Genomic DNA, 12561 nt, shown 5'->3' with positions numbered 1-12561 from the left:
TCCAATGTTTCCCAGGCCCTGTACATCTGCTTATCCTTCTCCCTCGGCCCTGTACCGCTACTCTCCCTTACCCTGTAACCCCTGCTCTCCACTCTCTTTCACCAGGGTCTGTATCCCTGCCTTCCTTGGCACTGTCCCCCTGCTCTCCCCTTTCCCTGCCCTCCTTTCCCAGGCCTTGTCCCCTTTTTGCCGGCCCTGTTTCCCCTGCTGTCCCCTTTCCCAGGCCCAATTCCCTTACTCTCCCCTTTCCCTTTGCTCTACCCCTTCCCAGGCCCTGTCCCCCTGCTCTCTCCTTTCTCGACTCTGTCCCCTGCTCTCCCTTTTCCCTGACTCTGTCTCACTACTCTCCCTTTTCCCCGACCCTGTCCCCCTGCTCTTTCCCTTTCATCCTGCTTTCCTTAGCAATGTCCCCCTGCTATCTCCAACCCTGTTCCCATCCACTCGCCTTTCCCTGGTCCTGTCCCCCTGCTATCTCCGGCCCAGTTACCCTGCTCTCTCTGACCGTCCCCCCCCCCCTTTTCCCAACCCTCTCCCCTACTTTCCCATTTCTCCAGTCCTGTTCCTCTGCTTTCGCCTTTCCCCAGCCCTGTCCACCTGTTCTCACCTTTCTCTAGTCTTGTTCCTGGCTCTGCCCCCCTCCTCTTTTTTTCTTTTCCCTGGCCCTGTTCCCCTGCTCTCTCCTTTCCCTGGCCCTGACCCCTGCTCTCCTCTCCTAGGCCGTCACCCTGTTCCCCTCTCTAGCCTGTTCTAGGCCTTGTGCCCCTGCTCTCTCCTCAGCCCTGCCCCTTTGATCACTCCTCTCCATGGCCCTGTCCCTCCGCTTCTCTTTTCCCCGGCTCTGTCCCCTTGCTTTCCCCTCTCTCCGGTGCTGTCCCCCTTTTCTCAGCCCTGTCCCCCTGCTCTCTCCTCAGCACTGTCCACCTAATCTCTCCTCTTCTTGTCCCTGTCCCCCTGCTTCTTTATTTTCCCCGACCCTGTCCGCTTGCTCTCCCCCTCCGCGGCCCTGTCCTGTTGTGAATTCACTTTCTGACCTACCTCTGGTTACTAGTGAAGGTAGTGGAGCTGGTTATATTGACAGAGGGGTCGCGAGTTCTCTTTCCGGGCTCCCTCTGGTGGTTACAGGAGGTAATGGAGCTGATCTAATTAACAGAGGTCTGCCACCTGATAATGAGGAAGATTGGACTTCTGGAGTCTCAGACTGGATTTAAGACAGCCGACTCCCTCTATCCCTGCTGGTGATTTTTTCCTGCCTCTTGAGGTCTTAGCTCGAGCATGTAGGGACTGAGCTGGAAACTACATGTTCTTTTCCTATTGTTCACATTTGATTTGGTCTTGTCTGTTCAGTGTTCTGTGGTCAGCCAGCTCCGGCTGGGGCTGTGCTGAATTTCCACTCTTATGTTACTGCTTGTGCCAGTTTGTTTTTGTCTCTTATTAGATTGGCCTCTTTTTGCTCTGCTGTCAGAATATGCCAGAGTGCTGATATAGTGGGCGAACTCGAGTGACTTCAGAATTTTTCTATCAGACATGTTGGACATTTTTTGCAGGGTTTTTTGCGTGATTGCAGACAGTCTTTCCTTTCCTGTCTAGTTAGTGTGGGCCCCATCGTTTGCTCAGTCTATTTTCCTACCTGCGTTTATGTTTTCATCTTGTCTCACCGACAATATATGTTTGGGGGTTATCTATTCCTTTGGGGTCTGCTTTGGGGCAGTTTAGATTTCCCCTTTCTTGCTTTAGGCTTATTTAGCTCTACGGCTGTGTCGAGGTGTCTAGAATCATTGTAGGTACGCTCCACGGCTACTGCAAGTTGTGTGGATAGGATCAGGGGTCTGCAATCCGCTTAGTTACCAACATCTCTAGTCTTCTGTGGCTTAGCTTGGTCTTGCTTTCCTCCTCGGTGACGCAATCATAACACTGTCCCCCTGCTCTTCTCTCTCCCGCCTCTCCGAGGCCCTGTCCCCCTACTCACTCCAGTCCCTCCTGCTCTCCCCGTTCCCCTCTCCTCCCTCCTTAGCCCTGTCCCCCTGCTCTCCCCAGCCCTGTCCCCCTGCTCACTCCTAGGCCTTGTCTCATGTTCTCTCCTAGGTTCTGTCCCCCTGCTCTCACCTCTCTCTGCTAAGCCATTTCCCCATGCTCTCTCCCTGACCCTGTCCCTCTTCTCTCCCCAGCCCTGTCCCCCTGTTCTCCCCTCTCCTTGTCTCCCCTCACCCTACTCTCCCCTAAGTCCTGCCCCCCTTTTCTTCCCAGCCCTCTCTTCTACCTGCTCTCTCCTAGGCCGTGTCCTCGTGCTCTCCCCTAGGCTCTGTCCCCCTGCTTTCTCCCCTCTCCCTCCTAGGTCCTGTCTCTCCCTCGCCCTGCTCTCACCTAGGTCCTGTCCCCCTTCTCTCCCCAGCCCTTTCCCTCTGCTCTCCCCTCTCCCTCCTAGGCCCTGTCCCCCCTTCCCCTGCTCCCTCCCCAGCTATTTCCCCCTGCTCTCCCTCCTAGGCCCTGTCCCCCTGCTCTCCCCTCTCTCGTAGGCTCTGTCCCCCCCTCGCCCTGCTCTCTCCTAGGCCATGTCCCCTTGCTCTCCCCAGCCCTTTCCCCCTGCTCTCCCCGAGGCCCTGTCCCCCCCCTCCCTCTCTCCCTCTGCTCTTTCCCCCTTCTCTCCCTCCTAGGTCCTGTCCCCCTTCTCTCCTGAGCCCTTTCCCCCTGCTCTCCCTCCTAGGCCCTGTCCTCCTCTCCGCAGCCCTTTCCCCCTTCTCTCCTTCTTAGGCCCTGTCCCCCTTCTCTCCGCAGCCCTTTCCCCCTTCTCTCCCTCCTAGGCCCTTCCCCCCTTCTCTCCCTCTTAGGCCCTGTCCCCCTTATCTCCGCAGCCCTTTCCCCCTTCGCTCCCTCCTAGGCCCCGTCCCCCTTCTCTCCGCAGCCCTGTCCCCCTTCTCTCCCTCCTAGGCCCTGTCCCCCTTCTCTCCCTCCTAGGCCCTGTCCCCCTTCTCTCCGCAGCCCTGTCCTCCTTCTCTCCGCAGCCCTTTCCCGTCCCCCTTCCCCGTCCCCCAGCCCGTCCCCCTTCTTTCCCCCTTCTCTCCCTCCTAGGCCCTTCCCCCCTTCTCTCCCTCTTAGGCCCTGTCCCCCTTATCTCCGCAGCCCTTTCCCCCTTCGCTCCCTCCTAGGCCCCGTCCCCCTTCTCTCCGCAGCCCTGTCCCCCTTCTCTCCCTCCTAGGCCCTGTCCCCCTTCTCTCCGCAGCCCTGTCCTCCTTCTCTCCGCAGCCCTTTCCCCCTTCTCTCCCTCTTAGGCCCTGTCCCCCTTCTCTCCGCAGCCCTTTCCCCCTTCTCTCCGCAGCCCTGTCCCCCTTCTCTCCCCAGCCCTTTCCCCCTTCGCTCCCTCCTAGGTCCTGTCCCCCTTCTCTCCGCAGCCCTTTCCCCCTGCTCTCCCTCCTAGGCCCTTTCCCCCTTCGCTCTCTCCTAGGCCCCGTCCCCCTTCTCTCCGCAGCCCTGTCCCCCTTCTCTCCGCAGCCCTTTCCCCCTTCTCTCCCTCTTAGGCCCTGTCCCCCTTCTCTCCGCAGCCCTGTCCCCCTTCTCTCCGCAGCCCTGTCCCCCTTCTCTCCCCAGCCCTTTCCCCCTTCACTCCCTCCTAGGTCCTGTCCCCCTTCTCTCCGCAGCCCTTTCCCCCTTCTCTCCCTCCTAGGCCCTTTCCCCCTTCTCTCCCTCCTAGGCCCTTTCCCCCTTCTCTCCCTCTTAGGCCCTGTCCCCCTTCTCTCCGCAGCCCTTTCCCCCTTCTCTCTGCAGCCCTGTCCCCTTTCTCTCCCCAGCCCTTTCCCCCTTCGCTCCCTCCTAGGTCCTGTCCCCCTTCTCTCCGCAGCCCTTTCCCCCTCCTAGGCCCTTTCCCCCTTCGCTCCCTCCTAGGCCCCGTCCCCCTTCTCTCCTAGGCCCCGTCCCCCTTCTCTCCCCAGCCTTTTCCCCCTGCTCTCCCTCCCCCCGTGCGGTGTCTGCGCTCTTCCCTCCTCCCCGTGTCCTCGCAGCTGCTTGTTGCTGGGGAGGGTGACGTCATCGCTTCCGCCCCACTTCCTCTCGTCTCCCTCTCTCCTCCTCGTCCCTGCGGCGGGTGAGAGGCGCTCACACACACACAGCACGTAGTGACTGCCAGACCCGGAGCCAACATGGAGTAACAGGAGATGGGGCTCGGACGGGGCCACCACCAGCAGCCACACGGGCGGGGCGCAGCAGCCGCCTGCTTATAATAAGCCAGTCCCCGGGAGGTACACGCCGCTCGTACACGGGAGGAGGGAGCACGACTGCACAAGCCGGGGGATAGCGAGTCATACACCGCCTGGGAAAGATGAGCAGCTCGGAGCCCCCCGAGGCGGGTGCAAGACGACGGTGATCGGTGCAAGATGAGCGAGGAAGCCCCCCCTGAGGAGTAAGTGGCGGCCCGGGGGGTGCAGGGGGTGGGCAGGCGGCGGGCTCCCCACCTGGGCTGAGCTGCACGGCTGCAGATGTGGAGCTCAGAGAGCGGGCAGCATGGCACAGTGTGCCGCCCGGGGCATGCAGCGTCCGCCTGCAGAGCTGTGGGCATCAGATGGAAACCTGTGGCTGCAGCTTCTGCATTCCTGCAGGCTGGTGCCCAGACTATGGTGGCAGAGCCAAGGCCATGGACACGGACTGATTCTTAGTAATGCTACAAAGTTGGTGTTGTTGGCTCATGAGCGACAGGTGAGCCCTGCACTATAGCGCGTAGTCGTGCGCTATGTGTTGCCTATGTGGACACAGATGCCCCCCCAAAAAAAATACATTTCTGCTTTATTTTTATGCGAACTGTGCCAAATGACATCTGCCATTGTACGCCGAAACCGGCAGAGCGCCTACATCTATCGGGGTCCCGCGTCAGTGCAGTGCTTTGTAAGTGTCCCCTATGGGGAACAGACCGACCGTAGAAATCCTGTTACTCCAAGCTCATCGTAAAAGGAAAAAAAAGGCCAACAATTGTGCGATTAGCAAGAATTTGTGATTGATCGAGCGATCTCATAAGTGGTCGAATTTCTGCAAAATACCAAACCAGTGATTATTATAAGTCATGCAGACGTTGAAACTTGCTTTGACAATCATCATTTTATTTTTTTCCCCAAATATATCACGTGTAAAAGGGTCCTTGCTGCATCAAGTATTGATGCGTATTTACAATGTGTGGAATGGAACTGTGCTGCTGCAGAACCTCTTATGAGACTGAAATACCAGTGTTTACAGTTCTTGACAAGTAGTCATAACTTTGGTGTGCCTGGAGGGGTCTCGCTCGTCTGTTGGGCAGTGGGAATTCATTCATGTTGGTGATGAGTATCTCAATGTGCAACTATTTGGTTATACGTTGGCATCCATGTGCCCTATTATGGCTATTAGCGCATGCGTGTTCTAGAATAAACTGTGTGAAATAAATATATATATATATTATTTTATGGCAGACTGTCAGCATTGTTATGTAATGTGACATGTATGGGCTATACCTGGCAGGGCCGCTCTGCTGACGGCGGTGCACGGTCGGGTTGTGGGTCCAGCGTTGCGTATTCCTGTGCACCATATTGATGTCATCTCCCCTACACTCATTAATATATCACTCGCTTGTTACTGTCATTGTACCCGCTTATATATTTTTTATGACTTTTGATATACCCAACATGTCTGCTTAATACATTGACATATAGAGATGTCTCATTTACGTCGATGCCCCGTGTCCTCTGCCAGGTTAATGGTTGATACTCAGTGCCGATCTTGGGGTCCATTACATTCATTGTGCATGTGTCATTTCTACATAGGTTGCTTCTCGCCATTACGTTTGTGGATATGTGGTTGTATGTTTGAAAATAATCGCTGCCGTTCGTCATTTTGAAAAGTATGGGGGCGTAGTTCCAAAGTATTCCTTCCCGAATGTAAAAGTCTTATTATACAAGCAAAACTATTAATCCTGCATCGTTAAGTCTGGGGCTACACGGCAGCTTGGCCTGCATGGTACAGCTGAATGGGGGCACGTTGCGACCTGCTAACAGGCAAGGTAGCCAACGGTCTGAGTTTTTGCGTCTCGCTTGTCGCGGTGCCTTGCGATTTGCAATGCGAGCCATATCACCGTAGCTGCGACATTCAGCGATCATTGGCCGCTCGGATATAGTCGCTGTGGAGTTCCTGCTTAAACACTTGACGTTGCCAAAAGTGGCGACCGATACATCCAGCTCCCATTCCATTTGGTGCTTCCTAATGAAGCGACTACCTGAGGTCATGATGCTTGAATTCCGGCAATTATGTTTCTACAAAAACATAAGTTAACGTCAAATCTGCACCAAAAACCCGTAAAAAACCCACATTATTCAGAGCAGAGTGTGATTGTTTTGGAGAGAACACCTGCAGAAAAAGCCCAAATTCACGTGTATGAAGATGCCGTGGGAGCATTTGGTGTTCGGGGTTCTTGGAAAGCTGGGTAACATCCGCGGAGTGAGCGGTAGTGTGGGCCATATGACCGGATACCCTGTTTTTACAAGCGTCGGTTTTGGGATTTGTATTCATACGAGTAGACGATTTAGTGACTTGTATATCCTGTGATTTTTACTTTTGTGTGGGAAATCTAGTTGTGTATCATCTAGTTCTGTATCAGGTGTGGTAAATGCGACTTTACCTCAGGAAGTGAACTTAGACCAAACACAGAGCAAAGCAGCCACCGCCATTCACAAAAAGATGTCAGATTACAGCGGAGCTGCTGCAGAGTAATGGCCTGTGTGCAGAACTCTGCCATTCCAGGCATTGTTTCGGCTGGCATTGTCCCTCCTGTCCAGGTGCAGGACCTTGTGTTTGGGTTACCTGTAGGCCCTCCATTCAGGACGAGCATTTGGTTACCGTGTAATTATGAACCATTCATTGGGCTCGGTGCATGGAGAGCCCCTGAGGGGAGATATTGTGCGACTTGTCATTAATGAAATGTCTGTCCTCTTTTCTGATTGTTCTCGTGTGAAGTTCTTCTGGCTGGTGAAACAATGATTATCACGATGTGCTTGGCCTCAAGGAGCCTTATAGTGAGGGTCATTCAAGGCCGGAGAAATCCCTAGGGACATGTAGCCAATGTGCCAGCAAGTTTGCTGCCGGTGCCTAAGTGGTTTGCTTATTCTTCTGCTTTCTGGTTTGTCCGTCTCCATTCATTAAGATAAAATTCTGCTTAAATAAAACCTCAAAGGGATTGTCCACCTTTATAGGGATACATGTTGTGTTTTTTTTTGTCATCGGTATTTTGTGCTTTGCTTGTTTTTTTGGACAGTAGAGCGTGTCACTTCTTTCAGCGTTTTTTCCAGCGTTCTTCACCCATTGAATGGAAAAAACAGACCAAAACCTGCGTTTTTGCCGCAGCATCTTTCCTGCCAATCACTCATGTTTTGCTGCAGAAAAAAATGACCAGTGTGAACTTAGCTTTAGGGTTACAAACTCCCCGTTAGACCGTCATAATCCGCTGACTGACAGATTCTCAGTTATCTCATTCTGCAGCCAGCAATGGACAGTGCAACACAGAAGCTATAAAAGGCAAACTGGAACATTATTTTTTTATTTTTCTTTTTAATGAAACCCAATATCAAAATTAATTTTTTTTTCTCCCCCCAAATACGTGCATTTACGTTAAAAGAAATCGCCCTCAAAAGGTAGACTCCTTATGGTTGAAAACCAGCACAGAGAAAATGTATAGGATTACCAAATATTGAACTATTATTTGGCTTTCCTATATATATATATATATATTACACAGTACAATAGTATCCTGTGTGTGAATGCCCAGAACGTACATTGGAGGTATGCAGGCGCAAATCATCCAACAAGAGGTCCAAACGTAAAAGTATTGTATACAGCCTACCTGTAATACGGGTGTAGCTAAGTTTGGTATTACTTGTGTTACACCAGGCAGTGATGGAGTAAAGCGCCTACGTAAATCTTATTTGTGTTACGTCGTTGTTTGTGTTACACTTGTAGTGCGCTGAGCAGTGATTTTGGATAGTGCCTACATAGGCCGTCCTATGGGTGTTGAGTGCCGGGGGGGCTCTAACAAGCATCTCGCCTGGGCCGATGTTTTTAGGTATACGGTTAGGACAGTGCATAACCTTCTACTGCTATGCCTATACATTGGAATACTCCCCACATAAAAATTCTAGAATAGCCAAATATCCATTAAGGATTGGTCTCCATACAGTGTGTGCACCTTGGCATGTATGACGGCGTGCATCATAGCCTTGTAGGTTCTATGTATGCACCGCTACGCACCCCAAACTTCATCAGTGCATATAGAGGAACAGTCAAGCCAAACTAGCCATGTTTTGTGAGTGACCAGTTTGTCTCTTCTCCTACGTTTCCTTCTTCTTGGTCATTGAAGTTTAAATTGTCTTTTTTGACTCCTGATTCTATTTTTTGAAAATAAGGACAAAGAGAAATCTTAACAGTTAGAGGTGGTATTTTAGAAATAATCCCTTTTAGGCTGTGTGCCCACGATGCGATTTTTAAGCGTTTTCGGCGCGAAAATCTTGTACAGAACACCCCCCATGCATTCCTATGGCATTCCGCACATGCTGTGCTAATGCTGCGCTTTTTTCCACGGTGGAATCGCATTGCAGAAAAAATCGCAGCATGCTCATTCTTTTGTGCGGAATCGCAAAGAATGCATGAGAATCGCTTACTTCCCGCATGTGGCTATGCCCACCATGCGCGAAGTTAATCGTCTCATGTGCGGTTGGTACCCACGGTGTGGAGGAGAGGAGACTGTCCTCCAGGCCCTGGGCACCATACCCCTGTAAAAAAAGAAGAAAAAATAAAAAAATCGGGGTATATTTACCTTCCGATGTCCCGCGCTGCATTCCCGGCCTAGCGTTCCCAGTAATGCCTTGCGGCAAGGTCCTGTAATGACGTAGTCTCGCGTGACTCTAGCGGTCTCATGAGATCGCTATAGCAACGCGAGACCAACGTCATCACAGGTCTCGCAAGACATTACTGGGAACACTGAGGCCCGGGATGGCAGCGCGGGACGTCGGAAGGTAAATATACCCCGATTTTTTTTTTTTATTTTTTTTTTTTTTTTTTTAATTATTTTTTGCATTCTTTCTTTTACTATGCGGCCCCAATAGTAAAAAGCTGCTCACACTTGTCAAACACTCTGTTTGATGAGTGTGACCAACCTGTCAATCACCTTCCAAGCGATGCTTCAAATCGCTTGGAAAGTGCTTGAGAAAATCGCGGCAAAATCGCGAACAGAATCGCGGTGAAATCGCGCGGAAAAAAACGCGTGATTTCTGGGAAGGAGTCCGGTTTTCAGTGTGCGTTTTAACACGCAACGTGGGCACACAGCCTTAATGTAAGTTTTAGGGTGGCATATACAGTTAGGTCCATATATATTTGGACAGACAACATTTTTCTAATCTTGGTTCTAGACATTACCACAGTGAATTATAAACAAAACAATTCAGATGCAGTTGAAGTTCAGACTTTCAGCTTTTATTTGAGGGTATCCACATTAAAATTGGATTAAGGGTTTAGGAGTTTCAGCTCCTTAACATGTGTCACCCAGTTTTTAAAGGGACCAAAAGTAATTGGACAATTGACTCCAAGGCTATTTCATGGACAGGTGTGGGCAATCCCTTCGTTATGTCATTCTCAATTAAGCAGATAAAAGGCCTGGAGTTGATTTGAGGTGTGGTGCTTGCATTTGGAAGGTTTTGCTGTGAAGGAAACATGCGGTCAAAGGAGCTCTCCATGCAGGTGAAACAGGCCATTCTTAAGCTGCAAAAACAGAAAAAACCCATCCGAGAAATTGCTACAACATTAGGACTGGCAAAATCTACAGTTCGGTACATCCTAAGAAAGAAAGAAAGCACTGGTGAACTCATCAATGCAAAAAGACCTGGGCACCCACGGAAGACAACAGTGGTGGATGATCGCAGAATAATCTCCATGGTGAAGAGAAACCCCTTCACAACAGCCAACCAAGTGACCAACACTCTCCAGGAGGTAGGCGTATCAATATCCAAATCTACCATAAAGAGAAGACTGCTTGAAAGTAAATACAGAGGGTTCACTGCACGGTGCAAGCCACTCATAAGCATCAAGAATCAAAAGGCTAGACTGGACTTTGCTAAAAAAAAAAAAATCTAAAAAAGCCAGCACAGTTCTGGAAGAACATTCTTTGGACAGATGAAACCAAGATCAACCTCTACCAGAATGATGGAAAGAGAAAAGTATGGTGAAGGCGTGGTACAGCTCATGATCCAAAGCATACCACATCATCTGTAAAACACGGCGGAGGCAGTGTGATGGCTTGGGCATGCATGGCTGCCAGTGGCACTGGGTCACTAGTGTTTATTGATGATGTGACACAGGACAGAAGCAGCCGAATGACTTCTGAGGTATTCAGAGCCATACTGTGTGCTCAGATCCAGCCAAATGCAGCCAAACTGATTGGTTGTCGTTTCATACTACAGATGGGCAATGACCCAAAACATAAAGCCAAAGCAACCCAGGAGTTTATTAAAGCAAAGAAGTGGAATATTCTAGAATGGCCAAATCAGTCACCTGATCTCAACCCAATTGAGCATGCATTTCACTTGTTAAAGACTAAACTTTAGACAGAAAGGCCCACAAACAAACAGCAACTGAAAACCACCGCAGTGAAGGCCTGGCAGAGCCCAAAAAGGAGGAAACACAGCGTCTGGTGAGGTTCATGAGTTCAAGACTTCAGGCAGTCATTGCCAACAAAGGGTTTTCAACCAAGTACTAGAAATGAACATTTTATTTACAATTATTTAATCTGTCCAATTACTTTTGGTCCCTTTAAAAACAGGGTGGCACATGTTAAGGAGCTGAAACTCCTAAACCCTTCATCCAATTTTAATGTGGATACCCTCAAATAAAAGCTGAAAGTCTGAACTTCAGCTGCATCTGAATTGTTTTGTTTAAAATTCATTGTGGTAATGTCTAGAACCAAAATTAGAAAAATGTTGTCTGTCCAAATATATATATGGACCTAACTGTACCAGGCTGAGCAGCGAATTACTGCTGTTTATTGTCCACCTGATTTTACAGCTAAAGCACTAATTAGAATTTAGCAGTAAAAAAAAAGCTGCATTAAAGCTATATGGCACGCTACAGCGGTGTATACGTGCTATCCATAGCCCATATGTAGCGGCCTTGTTGTGGCAAAAAAAAAGAAAAATCGCAGCGGCGATTATTTAACAAGCAATCGCCTGATTTTTGCAGGGGAACAGCCATTTCACCCATGAAACCATATGACCGACTATTGCTCTGCAAAATCGAGTGATTATTTTACAAGCAATTTAAACGTCTCCATTTGGCCTTGGGGCTCACACTCCGCAGCGTAAATAAAATCGGCCCAATGATGTTCCTAAAAAGCAGGGCGAGTGTCAAGTGAGTACAATGCAATTTTTTTTTGTTTTTTGCATCCGTATGCAACGTGTTTTTTTGTTTTTTTTTCTCTGCAACTATTCTACAATCATTTACAGTGTACTGTTACAGAATGTGAAAAATGGACGGCATACATATTGTCCATGTGCCCTCCGTTCTTTTTCTCGCGCTCGTCGACTTACATTGGTGAGCCTTGTCTTATGTACGTGACCACTTGCAGCATGCGGAAATATATACCGGTAATTTTTTTTTTTCTCATCTCTATTCCAGCTGAGAGAGAAATTTGCAGACTAGCGCTAAATCAGTGATTAACATTAAGGCCCCTTTACATTTAGCGATGCACCAGCGATCCCGACCACGATATGACTCGGTCAGGATCGCTGGTGCATCGCTAAATGGTCGCTAGTGAGCTGCCAAACAGGCAGATCTCACTAGCGACGCAGCGATGCTCGGCGGTCGCACTTGCCTTTCAGACGCGGCGAGGGTGTCCGTCTTCCGCCTGCATCCATGGCTTGCTCGTCGGCGCCACCAGGAAGCCGACGACGAGAAATGGGCCAGGCCGATCTTGCGCGATCAGCGATAACCAGCGGGGGAGCCGGTCGGAGGTAAGTATCGCATGTAGCGATATCGCTGCTGCGTCACAAAATCGGTGACGCTTTAGCGATATCACTATATGTAAAGGGCCCTTTAGTCGGAGTGCAATCCGGATCTTTTTATCAGATCGCACTCATCCGATTTATGCGCAGATGAGTACGAGCCCTTGGGTACATATCTTGATCCCTATACAGACAGGAATTTCCGGACATGCAGGGAAAGTTTTCACTTTGCAGAGTTTAAATTTACAGCGGGAGCATTTCTGCAACAACATCTGCAGCGTTTTTTCACTATGGAAATTCCAATGAGAGAAGTCCACTAAGTCCACGTTCAGTATTTGGTCAGTATTTGTAAGCTAAAGCCAGGAGTGGGAGATAAATCCAGAAGTGGTGACGTGTTTCTATTATACTTTTCCTCAGATTGTTCTTTCCTGATTTGGGCTAACAAATACTGATGTAAAATACTGAATCTGTGAACGTGGCCTAATAGTGATTATATTGGTTGTCTCCCAGATTTTCCAGAAAAACCACAGTACACATTGAGGACGTCTATTGACTCTAATAACTTAATTTT

General features: G+C 49.8%; 1 protein-coding gene across 1 annotated transcript in view; it reads left to right on the top strand.

Moving 5' to 3' along the window:
* The first annotated feature begins 3948 nt into the window (after window positions 1-3948).
* SPRED2 (sprouty related EVH1 domain containing 2) overlaps window positions 3949-12561 on the top strand; it is a 95466-nt gene continuing 86853 nt past the window's right edge. Inside the window, exon 1 of the mRNA XM_073553779.1 lies at window positions 3949-4390. Within this exon, the coding sequence (XP_073409880.1) occupies window positions 4365-4390 (26 nt within the window). The 5' untranslated portion in view covers window positions 3949-4364. The remainder of the gene's footprint in view (window positions 4391-12561) is intronic.

This window comes from Dendrobates tinctorius, unplaced genomic scaffold, assembly GCF_039654945.1.
Source record: "Dendrobates tinctorius isolate UK_male_01 unplaced genomic scaffold, ASM3965494v1 ptg000203l, whole genome shotgun sequence".
Lineage (NCBI taxonomy): Eukaryota > Metazoa > Chordata > Amphibia > Anura > Dendrobatidae > Dendrobates > Dendrobates tinctorius.
Note: the sequence above shows the minus strand (reverse complement) of the source record. Positions and strands in the feature narration are given on the sequence as shown.